Source organism: Zychaea mexicana (assembly GCF_025766255.1).
Source record: "Zychaea mexicana strain RSA 1403 chromosome Unknown BDB00scaffold_1, whole genome shotgun sequence".
NCBI classification, from domain to species: Eukaryota; Fungi; Mucoromycota; class Mucoromycetes; order Mucorales; family Lichtheimiaceae; genus Zychaea; species Zychaea mexicana.
In genome coordinates this window covers 365,168-378,814 of record NW_026516664.1, presented here as the reverse complement: position 1 = coordinate 378,814, position 13,647 = coordinate 365,168, and the positions used below count along the sequence as shown (strand labels likewise).

Here is a 13,647-nt window from a genome sequence, read left to right as displayed (position 1 = left end):
GCAGAGATTTCAAAAATAACGCGCAATGAGGGAGGTATGGAAACAGAGAGTGAGTGAGGAAAGAGAGGAACGACAGGGAGAGTTTTCTTGTGCTCTTGTTTGGGAAAGGGAAGAAGATACGGAATACGCGAACGCGTGCAAAAAAAAAAAGAGAGATAAACGATCTAGGGGCGGGGGACGTTGGCTAGACAAACGAGAAGCGAAACGAAGATAAAGAGGCGGCAGGAGGAAGGGAGAGGAGAGGAGAAAGAAGAGGGAAGAGGTGTTGGAGTGGAGTAGAAGAAGAAGAAAGAAAGAAAGAAAGAAAGAATATTGGAAAACGAATTGGGGTGTGCGCTCTTTTCTTCTTCCTTGTTCGCTTGTCCACACTCACTCACTCACTCACTTGGCTCACTCACTTGGCTCACTCACTTACACACTCGCTCATATCCACTTTGCTCAATTTACTCGTTTTTAACCAGCCCTATCCGCATGACCGTCCCCCACCCTTTCTCCTCGCTTGACTTTGGAGCGGAGCCGTCATACACGGCATAGATGTCGGCTCATTTCTTCAAAAAGCGATAGATAATGCGCCTTGTTCTTCCGATCATGCATATCTGGGAATTGTAGCAACAACAACAACACACTATGAAAGTGCCATCTTGTAGATCTACTCAATGAAAGCCTTATAAAGGCGATGTGATCCTCGAGCGACAAACGGTGGTTGCTGTGTGCACGGCCCCCCAACAGAAAACGCTGCCATCGGGAACAAAAAAAAAAAAAAAAAAAAAGACGCAACAACAAACTGGCATTCAATTGGTGCTGGTACGATTCTTTCTTTCGCGTTTCTTTTACTTTTTCTTCCCACACCACACGCTATCATGGCACCTCGCGTTCCCGTCACCATTCTGACTGGTTTCCTGGGCGCCGGGAAGACTACGCTGCTCAACCATATACTGGATGCCGCAAGGACAAACGGCATCCCTGAGCGTATCGCCGTCATTGAAAACGAATTCGCTGCTGCGTTTGGCATAGTAAGAGAGTCTTTTTGATGTCTGTTGGGCGGAGGCACAAAATGAAAAAAGCACTTGAGCTTAAAAAAATCTCCGTTCAAAGGAAAACGAAATTATCCATCAAGACAAGACCGAGGACATCCAAAACCTCTATGAATTTGGCTGGTTCGTCGACTCAAAACTGTGAAAACACAATAGTCTGGAGAGAGCTAGCCAAGTGAGGGCGCTGACAAGGATAGGCTGCGATCGGCCCTCTCTACGTGTGTCTCTCTCTGTGTGTGTGGGAAACGATAAGCATACAACGTAACTTACCACACACTTATCGTCCAATTGTCAGGGGATGTGTCTGTTGCTCGTCGTCCGGTGAGCTGATAGGTGCCCTGAGTGAGATTGCCAATAGGAACGAGCTCGTTGAGCCCGAGAAACGGATCCAACATGTGATCCTTGAGTCCACTGGGCTGGCTGACCCGCAGCCAATCCAAACTATGATCCAGCGCGGCGCCGACGGCAAAGGCCAAGATGAAATCGTGCAAAACTTTTATCTCGACGGCATTGTCACGCTCGTCGACGCAAAGCATTTCTTTAGCCGACTTGCTGCTGCATCGGAAAGACAAGACACGTACAAGAACGAGCCGCTGGCACAGATCACAACGACAGACTGTATCTTGCTCAACAAGATTGATCTCGTCTCGAGCAAAGAGGCATTGTCCAAGCTGACAGACTACATTCGGCAACACAATCCATCGGCTCGTTTGGTGCAGACCAAATATGCTCAAGTACCTGTGCAATCCTTGTTTGGCTTGAGGTCTTCGTCATCATCATCCACTGAACAAACAGCAGATGGACAAGAACAGGAACAGGAAGCCCTGCCTGTAAAGCAACATGATCCGAGTATCGAACAGACCATGCTCTTAGTGAGTGGCAATCCTGTTAAGCAGAAAGAGGTGCTGGCGTTTGTCCGGCAGGAGGCGCAAAAGATGCATGATACCCTGTATCGCGTCAAGGGCGTGCTGGCTGTGCAGGGCAGTGACTACAAGGTGGTTGTCCAAGGCGTGGATGATGACCTGGTGGTGACGGAGGACCGCAAATGGGATGATGACGAGCCAAGGGACAGTCGCCTGACCTTTATCGGCAAAGACATGAAACAACATGGAGACCGTCTACAGAAAGAGTTTGAAAGATTAGTCGTTGAACTAGAATAATAGCTGTGGTTGCTGTGGGTTTGGGTGCTTCTTCGCCATGGTGCTGCTGCTGCGTACGACACGAATAAAAAGTTTTTTTTCTCAGCCCCGACTGAACCGTGTTCTTTCCCTTTCTCTTTTCCCATTTACTTACTACGCCATGAGTGATTTCAACCAAGTCGCCGAAGCATTCGTAAAGTTCTACTACGAGACCTTTGACTCCAACCGAGAACAACTTGGTCCCCTTTACGTAAGTGTTTGTCTAGGGAGAAGAAAGGCGTTATCCAAAACAAAAAACATCTCAAGGATTGAATCGTATTTATAAAAACGAATAAAACAGAGAGAGCACTCCATGTTGACCTTCGAGGGCCAACAATTCAGTGGTGCTGGCAACATTGTCCAAAAGCTTGCGGTAAGCTTGACTGATTCAGTGATTGAAAGATTGGGGGTGGGGGGGGCAAAATGACAAAGGAATAGTTGCTAACCTTTGTAATGCGCAATGATATACAGTCTTTGCCCTTCCAAAAGGTGGCTCACCGTATCAGCACCATCGACGCACAGCCAAGCAACCCTTCCGTTGCCAGCCTCATCGTTTCTGTGACCGGTCAGCTTTTGGTAAACTATCCTGGCTTGTGATTACCTTTTTCTCCACGCTCTCAAACTTTCTCGTTTAGTTGAACTAACTCTTTTTCAATATTCTTGCTGGATAACCACATAGGTTGATGAGGAGCAGAACCCTCAAATGTTCTCCCAAAGCTTCAACCTGGTTCCTGAGGGTAACTCGTACTATGTCTTCAATGACATTTTCCGCTTGAACTACGCGTAAACATATGTCAGCTATCGTTCCCCATCCCAACTCCGTTGACTAGGTGCCCTAATTCTCCCCCGCCCTCTCTCTCTCTCTGTGTGTGTGTGTGTTGTCATTCTCTAAACTCTCTTTCCAAATCTTAATATACAGCTGCTGGCGAAACGCACAAACATCACTTACATATATCAAAAAAATAGGCGTTATTTTATTTTTTTATATCAAGGATGATGGTGATATGTTATGTTCGCGGATAGGTTTCTTTTTGGTACGGGTTGGGTTGTTGTTGTGTGTGTGTGTGTGTGTGTGTGTATACACGTGTGGAGTTGTGTTGAAAACGGAAAGAAGAGTTATAGAAAAGTGGGTTTTAAAGAGAGAGGGTGTGTTTATTTACAGTTCATCCTTGGTAACAGGCTTGGCTTTCTTGTCGAAAGCAGCAAGAATGTTACGACGGATGGTGAAGTCGTCGACCTTGTTCATTGCAACAGTGTTGGATTTGATGATACGATCAACACGTGCGGATTCGGTCTTTACAAAAGAATCGCCGCTCTCCAAGATCTTCTTCATGAAGACGTGATAGAACTTTGCATTACGCGTTCCCAGTTCCTTTGCAATTGACTCTGCCTCAGCCTTGACCTTTTCGCGTTCACCCTTGTCAGACGTCGATGCAAATTTGATTGCCAGCTTGTCCAAGTCAGAAACACGACCAGCCTAAAAAAACAGAAACGCACGTATATTGTCAGAAAGTCCCCAATCATTGCGCAGTAAACTTCGTGCTTATAGCGCTAGTAAGAATAAACATACCGTAGCATCAAGACCACCGCCAACAACACGATGAGTGCCGCACTTTTTGTTCAGGAACTCAATAAAGCCAGCCTCGGAGCGAGCGCTTTCGTACAAGACAGGTTCCTTATCATCGCCAGCAGGGAAGAACTTGATCGTGGGGAACCCAGAAACATCATATTGAGTGCCAATCTCACGTTCACTATCGGCATCAATCTTGGCGACCTTGCACTGTACATTTTTTGTTTCAACAGCATGTTAGTTATCAGTAATCTGGCGCTCTATGACACTTTCAGAGAAATATCTGTGAAACATGAAAGGGCAATAACTCACGTTAGGTTCATTAGCAAATGCATTGGCAACCTTTTCATAAATAGGAGCTAATTATATAGTAAGCAATTGAGTTAGCACAAGTGTTCAGAAAATTAAAGATTGATTGTTCTTACCCAAGTTCTTGCAGTGACCACACCAGGGAGCGTAGAACTCGACCAAGACATTCTGCTTGGGATCCTTGACGATTGTATCAAAGTTCTTGGTGTCCAATACGACAACATCCGACTTTGTCGACTTGATACGAGGACGTACGCCCGACTTTTCCTGCACAAACTTGGTCAACGAGTCCAAGTCACGGCCGCCACGATAATCCTCGACACCCTCGCTCGTTGTCACGCCCTTGGGGAACCATTTCAACGTAGGGAACCCCTGAACACCAAACTTGCCACCCAAGTCACGGTGTTCATCCGCATCGACCTTGGCAATCACCACTTGATCCTGAGCACTCGCGAACGCGTCACCCAATTCTTCATAGATCGGAGCCAACTTTTTGCAATGGCCGCACCAGGGTGCATAAAACTCAATGAGTGCAGGGCGTTGTCCATCAATGACCTTGTTGAAATTGCCAGTCGTCAAAACAAACACGTTGCCCTCCATTTGGATGGCCCCTTGGCTGCTTCCACCAGAGACAACACCAGAAGCTTTGGCACGCAAGTAGTCGACAACGTCAGTAGGCGAGTTGAAATCCTTCAACTGGTCAAAAGCAGAATTCACGTGGCCAGCAATTTTTTCGGGTGTCGTGGACTTAATCTCGGTCCAGGCGTTTTGTAAGTGCAACTGTACGGTAGGGACATTGAGGTGTTTGGCTTGGTCTACCAAACTCACGGCAATGTCGCCACCTTTGTAATGGTCGTAACCGAGAAACGCGGCATTCGCTAGCACGAGCAAGAGAAACACTGTGCGAAAGAACGCCATTGTGTGTTTTTGATTAAACAAAAAGGTAAAGAGTTTCTTTGTCCAAACAAAGAAGAAAGAGAGAGAGAAAGAAATAAAAAGGGCGCCAACCTTGTGATAGTAGTATGTATAAAATTAGAGTCCCCCATTTGCATACGTACGTACGCGCATCACTTGGAGCGACGTGATTGGACAATTACTCGTAATCAAAACGAGCAACATGATGCACAGGTCCGCGCTCCTTCTTCGACCGGCCTTATTTTTATCACCATTCTATAACAGTTACCGCACTAAGCCTTGCACGCTGTAACTATAGCCTAACAGAGCTGTTTGGTACTTGTACATGTATTGACTAGAGACTGCTTGCTTCAACTCGATCCCCCTTTATATAATACGCTTTGGACAAAAAAAAAGATCACATTCATGCACCAGCCGTGGGTAAGGGCAAGGGTGGACAACAACGCCGAGTTACCGGTTGTACGACTCGAATGTGGTACCCAGATTTGCAAGTCGTGCTGTGCCCTTTTTTTATTTTGGAGAAGCATACACAAACAATTAGTCATCTAGCAACGTCATCTGTTATCATGTAGTTTCTGGCAATTGGCAAGTATACCGGCATCTTTCAGGTTACTTGAACTTCTCTTTCGGAGGTACATTGTCTCTCCTGCTGATTAGGTAAGGAAAGGAAAACTGGGCACGACATTATAGTAAGAAATATGTTGCGTTTTATCAAGCCATCCTCATGCTCTTTTTTTCGTGATGTTTACATATCTGTTGTTGCCGAACTTAAAGTAGAGTCGATATATAACACCGATGCCTCTATTCATAGTTTATCGCTTTGTATATATTGGGAGAACCCCGTTGTGAATAGCTATTAATAAACCAGCAAGCATTATTTCTGAGCTACGTACTCTTTAGCATTAATACGAACAAATAAGCGGCCGTATTGACGGCTGGCATTAAACTGATTACACGCTCGCTCTACAATGTTTTATTAACAATGTTGCTATACTTGGAGGCAAAAAAAAAAGAGGGAGGAACTTTAGATTAAAAGAGAAAACCAAGAGTCATTTAGCCATATAGCGTCTGAAGTAGATCGGGAGCTTCTTCTAAAGCAATCATCATTCCTGCCGTCATATGTGGTTCAATATGACAGTGTACATTCCCTGAAAAAAAGGGCATATGATTAGTAGGCGGTATAGATAATGGTAGCACATGTGCAAAACGGTGGAAAGAAAAGACAACTACCGCTACTACTTACATATGCCCGGGTTATCAGCAAGTATTCTGACTCTTGCCCATCCACATTCTCGTGGCTCGCTTGATGCAGCAGCTTCTTCTTCAATAGCAGGGTCCTCCAGAGGATATACCAAAGAGACATCACGCCCATACGGATGAGGGACACTATAGTAATTGTTTGCATTACTGCCGTTGTATCGTCCTGGTCCGTGCGCAAGCTCCCAAAAGGTGTGACCATGTGTATGCCAAGGATGGCCAGTGCATGGCCGATTTGGGAGATGTGTCAACTGGAACACAAAATCAATCACCTCCATATACTTGATTGGATACGTGCCTCGATATGAATAATATCCATTCTCTGTCAATTGATCGGGATGTGGTAAAAGTGACTTGTTATTACCCTCGCTAGCTGCTGTTGCTGTAGTTCTTGCTGACAAAATGGTTGTCAGGATGGTTTCTTTAGGATCCGTAAAGGATACACCATTGACAAACCATCGCGTTGCGCCATTTGGTAGCATACCCGTTGTTACTCTGAGAACGATGGTTCTTGAAGGTTCTGTTCGATGGTCGACAAAGTCTGGTACTGGATAAATAGGTGCAATCCCTGGCCAGTGCCAGTATGCTACTTCTGGAGGAAACGCGAATCGTTCGTCTGGTACTGAAAATACTGTCTGTTGTTCTTGACGGCGTAGTTGCGATGTTGTCGATGAAATTGTGGTAGTAGTAGTAGTAGTAGTAGGCGTATAGCGTAAAACTGCCAGTCCATTGGAAGATCGATTTGTATTTAAATCAATCCAGCGACGGACAGTGCTGATCGCATAATCACCTTGTTGTTGGTAGTTTGTCTTGATGGGTCGCAGTAATACTGAAACCCGTTGGGCAGTTGAGAGCTCCAAGAACGGAACGTCGTATGGCTGAACAAGGGTGCCGTCTACTTCGATGATTGTTACATTATGGTGAGCGAATGCTAATCCGAGAGTTTGGAATATTGCTGCGCTAATGATACGGATTCGATAGGTCTTTTTGGGATCCACAGAGATCACTGAATAGCCAGAGCAGTCAGATCCTACAGGCTGCTGAGTTGGATCATAGAGCGTGTGGCCATTCAGCAGAATGCTTGGTGCTTGTGGTATTCCTGTGTAATTTGGGCCAAGAACGTAGGCGCTGAGGTCTTCGGCGGTCCGGTGCCACCACTCGCTCAGGATAATAGTACGTTCGTCATCGTAGTAATATGGGCCCGCGATCAATTTTTGTTCGACATCACCACCCTTATCAGTATCTCGAAATTGAGGCCGTGGACGGGCATGCACGGACTCGTAGATAATGAAGGGGCCAAAAACAGATTCAGAATACGTCGCAGTATGTGCGTGGTAGAAGTAAGTTCCCGCCTGATTAATCACTTTGAATTCGTACAAGTAACTTTGTTGAGGCGGGATTGGATCCTGAGTAAGGAACGGTGTGCCTTTTCAATGTTGGTGAACAGAATTATAAACGCATGTTATATATAATTCAACATCTATGGATTTTTTTGTTGATTTTATGCCTACCATCTGAAGCTGGACTGCCGTATTGGTGTATCCCGTGGTAATGGATCGTTATTTGGCCCAAGTGATGTCCATCATTTGCTGCAAGCCCAAGGAACTGAACGGCTTCGCTTACTGGAAGCAAGTTGCGCACTAATATCTTGACATAATCGCCTGCCGTAACCGCTAATGTGGGCCCAGGTAGTTGGCCATTCACCAAAAGCTTGCCACCCGCGTAGCCGGAGCAATCTGGATCGATGATCTCACGCGTAACATTAAACTCAAAATAGTGAGTTTGTTGGCCATATACGACTGCTGTGGCAACATAATATGTGACAATAATAACCGACAAGAGAAACGAGAACAAATGGGTCATCGTTTCGACTCTGTAAAATTATCGTAAATGTAAGATGAAGGAGTGGTTTATGTGCAACTAGCGTTTTTTCAAATGATCAAAGCTTTATTTATATATACTGGACAGTGATGATCTGTATATCCTTGATCACTGCGTTAGAACGATGGCATTTGTTTATTTTTCTTCAATTTTCATAGACATGATAGTTAACATGTGCCACATGAATAGCAAAAGCTTGCAAGAGAATACCTCCTGCAGTGCCGATGAAGGCATGGGAAACTTTATGCGGCGACGTTGTCTGAAATAATACACAGCGAATATGTGGTTATTATTTACATTGCCATGCACGAAGAGTAACGACAATAATGCAATACATACAATGATGGCTAAAAGTAGCCATCTTTGAGGATGCGTGTGTGTATTGCAGCAACGGCCATTCTTTACAACAGCAAGACAATGTGAACGGAAGAACGCATTCGATGATATTAAGCATGAGATTTTATTTTCAATGAGTATTAGAATGCCAGTTTTTGTTTAATATATGTATCATAAGATATAAACACACAGTGGAAGATCTTTAGAATAGGGGAATTACTATGTACAGATGGGGGAATCGTTTGGGAAAAAGAAGGAGAAGGAAGAAGAAGAAAATGGGAGTCAGAGCGTGGTAGGTTGGCCATAGCTTTTCTCTTTGGAAGAATGGCTCTTTGGGGTGGGGAGTGGGGGAAGTGGTGTGAAGAGGATGGAGTGTGGGACGAAAGGGAATAATCATTCACGGGGAGCACCAAGAGGAGTGCAGCACTTGGCGGACAGTGTATCGTTTATGGGGATCGACTTGAAGCAAGCCGTGCAGAAGCTGCTGCAGGCCTTCAGACAAACAGCTGGGCATTTCAAATTCCCCTTGCAAAATCTTTTGCTGAAGACGGACATCATAGCAATCCTGGAAAGGCAGACGGCCAGTGACCAAAACATAGAGCAAGATTCCCAGCGACCAAAGATCCGCTGCGGGAGAAGGCAGCGGCTTGACCGATCGGACCTGTTCAGGAGCGGCATAAGCCAACGAGCCGCCAGCGACCTCGTTGTCCAGAAACATGGGGGGTGCTTGATAGATGGCCAAACCAAAATCACACACCTTCACACAATTGGAGTCGTCCAAGAGGACGTTCTCCAGTTTGAGATCCTTGTGGCAAACTCTAGCATCCTGATGCAAGTATTGCACTGCATGGCAGAGCTGAATGATAATCGCACGGGCCTCTTCTTCCGGCAAGGGACCTTGTTGGTTGACACGATCCAATAAGGATCCGCCGCCACAATAGGTACAGACGACGTACATGGCATGATCGGTTTCCAGTATTTTCTCAATGAGCACCAGGTTGGGGTGATTGAGCGATTTCCAGATATCGAGCTCGCGCTCAAGCCGTGCATGGTCTTGCTCATTCATTTTGGTCTTGTTGATGACCTTGACAGCGACCTTGTGGCCATCCGAGATACTGTATCCGCTGCGTACAGTCGAGAAGCCGCCGTGCCCAATGATCTTGTCGAGCACATAGTCGTCAATCTCGTCGCCATCTTCTTCATAGGCAGGCGGGAGTACGGGCGATGCGAAACTGGCCAAGAACGAAGCTGCTGGCGACCTGATGTGTTCCCACGACTTTGCAGAGACGCTTCCCGTAGGCGAAGTGAGGGAACCCTTGCGGATTTGACACTTGCTGCGTGGAATGTCACGTCGAAGCGACGGTGATAACGGGCCATAGGTGGGCGATGCTGCGGCAGAAGAACAGGACGAGCTTGGTGACGGGGATGGGGATAGTGAGGGGGGTGCTTGCTGAGCAGAGGGTCGTCTGAGTGTGTGATGATGATGGCTGCTAGTATTATCAGTGAGATGGTGGTTATCGTTATCGTCGTTTGCTGGTGCTGCTGAGGAGGAGACTCTTGGCTTGTCGTGCGGGAAATTTAGACTGCGGAAGATGTCAGAATAGTATTCATCGCGGTGCTGGCTAGAAGGATCGCTACTGTTGTGGTCATACGAGATACCAAGTGGGTCGGTGTCGATGTGCAAGTTATTACTATGATTGCTCTTTTTCCTCTTTGCAGACTCCTGCTCTTGTTGTCTCGAAGGACGAATAAATTGAAAATATGAATTGAAACGAGTATCAGCGCCTTTATTAGGGTTCATTCAGCTGTTCTTTGAGGAAGTGTGTAAGTGTGTGTGTTAGATAAAAAGCTTAAAAGCAACAGTGTTTGTGGAGAAGCAATGCGGGGTGAAGGAAGCAAAGGCAACGGTGTGGGGAGAGAGAGAGAGAGAGAGTGAGTGAATGGAGGAAAAAGAAAGGAAGAGAGGATCAAGAGACAGATAAAAACTCGCTTGGCCCAATCAATCTGCATGCTCACGCTTATCTCCCGGGCTTATCTTGGATCACTCGTGTTATCGTCCAATCAAATGCGATAATCCCCGTCAAACAATAGGTTGCGATCCCAATCTCCCTCCCCGCCGTGTCCTGTTTGGCCAATTTCATCGCTCCCTCCAACTCCCCCCATCCCATTTCTACCCTTTGGTTTACACAAGACACCGTTTGCTCGCTTAGTGGGTCTCTCTCGGGGTTGGTAGTGGAAGAAGTGTTTCCACGCAACCGTTTCCATGGGCGACTGATGGCTCAAGTCTGCCACGCCACCGGCAAGAATACCACAGTTTCCGTCTCTGACCACCCCTTCCTCGCTGGCTTCCGGACATCTCCGAGAATATGTCGTTTGCAACCTGCTTGTTTATGTCTCCATATGGATGTGTTCTTGTCCTAAAGTATATGTGTAATATATGCTACTTCAATTATTAAAGTTCCGATCTAAAATCATCACCTTAAAGTGCAGCTTCACTTACTTGCCCCGGCATCCCCCCTTCTCTCCCCGGGCAGATTCTTTGCTTCTTCCGTTTTAACATACAAAAAATGTGAATCGGAAACAAATAAAAATGAGTGACATTCATGGCCAGTCATTAATACCTGCACAATACAGATCACTTGTATACTTTCAAAGCGGATAAAAAATTTGTTTATCTTTTTTTGGTTGTTTTTCCTTTTGGATGCTCACATGATTTTAAAAAAACTTCCGCTATTTTCTCTCTATTGGGGGTGGAGGAGATTGGGCACGTGCCGCTCCTTCCGTAACCTAACAACACCAACAAGTGCCCCTAGTCCTCCTATAATCGCAGTACCCACCCCTTTTACTTTTTGAGCATGAATACATCATCATAAAGATAAAAAGACAGAAAAACAATCCTATCTCATGCGCATGCATCCTCCAACTGGTACTGAGTTACCTGAAAAGTTTAACAGATGAAGAAGCTTACACTTGATCATATGATACAGTATGATGCGTGAGTGGTCCATCAACTACGATACTGACGCACGTTTGTGTTTCAAAGGATATACCATTAAACAGACATACAGGGTTTCCACTATTGATTGCGGCACCGAGCCTTTTCAACTTTGCGTGACACGAAATTCCATTTGGCCGATGGAGAGTTTACTCAGCATTTTGTCATTTGGGGACGAGTAGACATTTGATATCTTTTATTTTGGCGCATTTGGTCCTTTGTTATAGTGTACTATAATTAAATAGGCTAAACTAATAGCTCATAAGGCAAAGAGGTATCTTTTGTTAAAAGTTCCTTTTAACGCCTGCCTTCGCGCTCTTTGATAGGTTAAGAAATGAACTATATGGGGGTATATACAATATCTTTAATCCACAGGCTTCCACTGCTTCTTTGTGGTTCTTCACACAGTGAATATGTACTAGTGCTGTCCATAATTAACATCTTGTGTGTCAGGCGTATTCCAAAATGTGACAAGATGATTTTTTTTCTGAAGTTAGCATAGCAGCATACACAATTACAGAACGTTATCTTTTATCATATTGAGTGTATAAGAAACGTGAATTGCATAGTTATCATCGTCGTTGTTGGTGGTTGTTTGTAGAGGAAGTGAATATAAGGAGGGAGGTTCGGTAGAGCCCCTCTCACCACGAAGGGTGTTGTGGTCGAAACTTGACGATGGTAAAGTTGGTTACCAACTGAACTCGTTGAGGACGTTTCGAGAACCTACTAAAGTGCACAACGGAAGTTCCTGGGCTTACATTTTTGCCGATCAGAAGGCTGTATAAGAATCCTTAAAGCAGCCAATGACAGCTCTGAATAAGCTTTTGCGTGTAACACTTCAAAATACTGGTGCATGACATTGCTGTAATTTTAACTTGATCGAGTAATATGCCATAGCAGTGTCTTTAGTTGAAAGAACCAATATTCATTCTATGACAACAATTGCAGGGGATACAAAGGGCTACAGGTGCAAGGACATAACTTTTATGCAATACCATTTTTTATACTAGGTCCTTTATTTAAAATGCGTAATGGATTTGCGCATAACTGATACACGGATTATCACTTACGTTTTGTTTGATCACTGATAAAATGTTTGGATGGTAGACTAAGTAGCATTATGCTCTGTCAAAAAGAAGCAGTGTTAAAGATAAAAGGATGTGTGCGATAAAAAGGAGTCCATTCTCTATTAACCAGTGGTCATTGATGAAACAAGCTGCTTGTTAAGGTGCGGACAGGAACAAGACAAGACAAGAACAAAGAGACCGGAGGGAAATGTGCTAGGTGCTTTCAGAAGAACAAGACAAGACAATAAGAAAACCTGAAGGTAGGAGACCATATGTTGAGAGAAGAGACGAGGAACAAGATATAGGCAAGGAAACAAGATATCTGACTGATGTTTCACTATTCAAAGACTTATGGTGTTTATATATCTCTTACTATGGAATTTAATAATGCGAATAAACGGAAAGATTGGTATTAGGGTTGATAATTCGGACGATGATGATGGATGATATTGTTACTTGGGGATTTAATAAGTGATCATCGAGGTTGAGGGTGATCACTTGTAGAGGTCGAGGAATGTTCATAACACTGTTGACGACACTAGTGAAATCATGTGATTGATATGATCTCATCGAGACGTTGGCTTTTCTTCCTCACTTCAACGCGCTTGCCCCGCATCATTTTTTTTGTGCTTTTGGCCTTTTGTACGTATGACTTCATTGACATTCTGTCTTTGCAGTTGCTGTTTGATCGTCACGATTGGTGATTCTTTATTTGCAACCTGGTCTAACATTCTTCTTTTAAGTTCTGTCTCTCTCTCTCTCTCTTTCTCTCGGGCACTGGCCTGCACAGTGTAGCGTCATGTGAGTTGTGCTTTTATGCTGTGAAGCTGTGTGAGAAGTTGTCATTCGTGTGAGAATTATCAATTCTCGTTATTGTAATCGGTTGCATAGCCCACTATTGAAGACCAGGGCTCTGGTTGAATTCTGCGTTGCCCGGCGGCGCCTTCACTTGGGTAAGTGCACCTGGCACGACGACAATTTCTTATCAACGACTAAACCCTTTCTGTATTACCGATATAGTGAGGATGACGTACCCTGTCAGCAGTGTGCGTAGAAAGCTCGTAAGTACTCTTTGAGTATGGGAATTGATACGGGCACGACAAGT

The 13,647-nt window shown here is 44.9% G+C and overlaps 5 protein-coding genes across 5 annotated transcripts; 2 read left to right on the top strand and 3 right to left on the bottom strand.

Annotated features, from left to right (window-relative positions):
• Positions 1-860: 860 nt before the first annotated feature.
• BDB00DRAFT_866414 (CobW/HypB/UreG, nucleotide-binding domain-containing protein) lies at positions 861-2,194 on the top strand (the record flags this gene model as incomplete). Its single annotated transcript, XM_053126225.1, has 3 exons — positions 861-1,013; positions 1,096-1,175; positions 1,330-2,194. 3 exons carry the CDS (start codon positions 861-863, stop codon positions 2,192-2,194), a joined length of 1,098 nt encoding a protein of 365 aa, XP_052985809.1.
• A 139-nt stretch (positions 2,195-2,333) lies between these two features.
• BDB00DRAFT_752822 (uncharacterized protein) lies at positions 2,334-2,999 on the top strand (the record flags this gene model as incomplete). Its single annotated transcript, XM_053118648.1, has 4 exons — positions 2,334-2,423; positions 2,514-2,585; positions 2,684-2,788; positions 2,892-2,999. 4 exons carry the CDS (start codon positions 2,334-2,336, stop codon positions 2,997-2,999), a joined length of 375 nt encoding a protein of 124 aa, XP_052985808.1.
• Positions 3,000-3,207: 208 nt separating this feature from the next.
• On the bottom strand, positions 3,208-5,131 carry BDB00DRAFT_948513 (thioredoxin-like protein). The gene is made up of 4 exons (XM_053129549.1): positions 4,208-5,131; positions 4,095-4,141; positions 3,783-3,992; positions 3,208-3,689 (listed from the first exon to the last, which is right to left on the bottom strand). Exons 1-4 carry the CDS (start codon positions 5,007-5,009, stop codon positions 3,369-3,371), a joined length of 1,380 nt encoding a protein of 459 aa, XP_052985807.1. The 5' UTR covers positions 5,010-5,131; the 3' UTR covers positions 3,208-3,368.
• A 928-nt stretch (positions 5,132-6,059) lies between these two features.
• Positions 6,060-8,126, bottom strand: BDB00DRAFT_885911 (Cupredoxin; the record flags this gene model as incomplete). Its single annotated transcript, XM_053128426.1, has 3 exons — positions 6,060-6,154; positions 6,250-7,689; positions 7,775-8,126. The coding sequence occupies 3 exons, from the start codon at positions 8,124-8,126 to the stop codon at positions 6,060-6,062; spliced, it is 1,887 nt and encodes a 628-aa protein (XP_052985806.1).
• A 751-nt stretch (positions 8,127-8,877) lies between these two features.
• On the bottom strand, positions 8,878-9,819 carry BDB00DRAFT_741818 (kinase-like domain-containing protein; the record flags this gene model as incomplete). Its single annotated transcript, XM_053118468.1, has 1 exon — positions 8,878-9,819. A coding segment is annotated over one exon (942 nt), but the record flags the coding sequence as incomplete, so codon positions are not given.
• Positions 9,820-13,647: the final 3,828 nt, after the last annotated feature.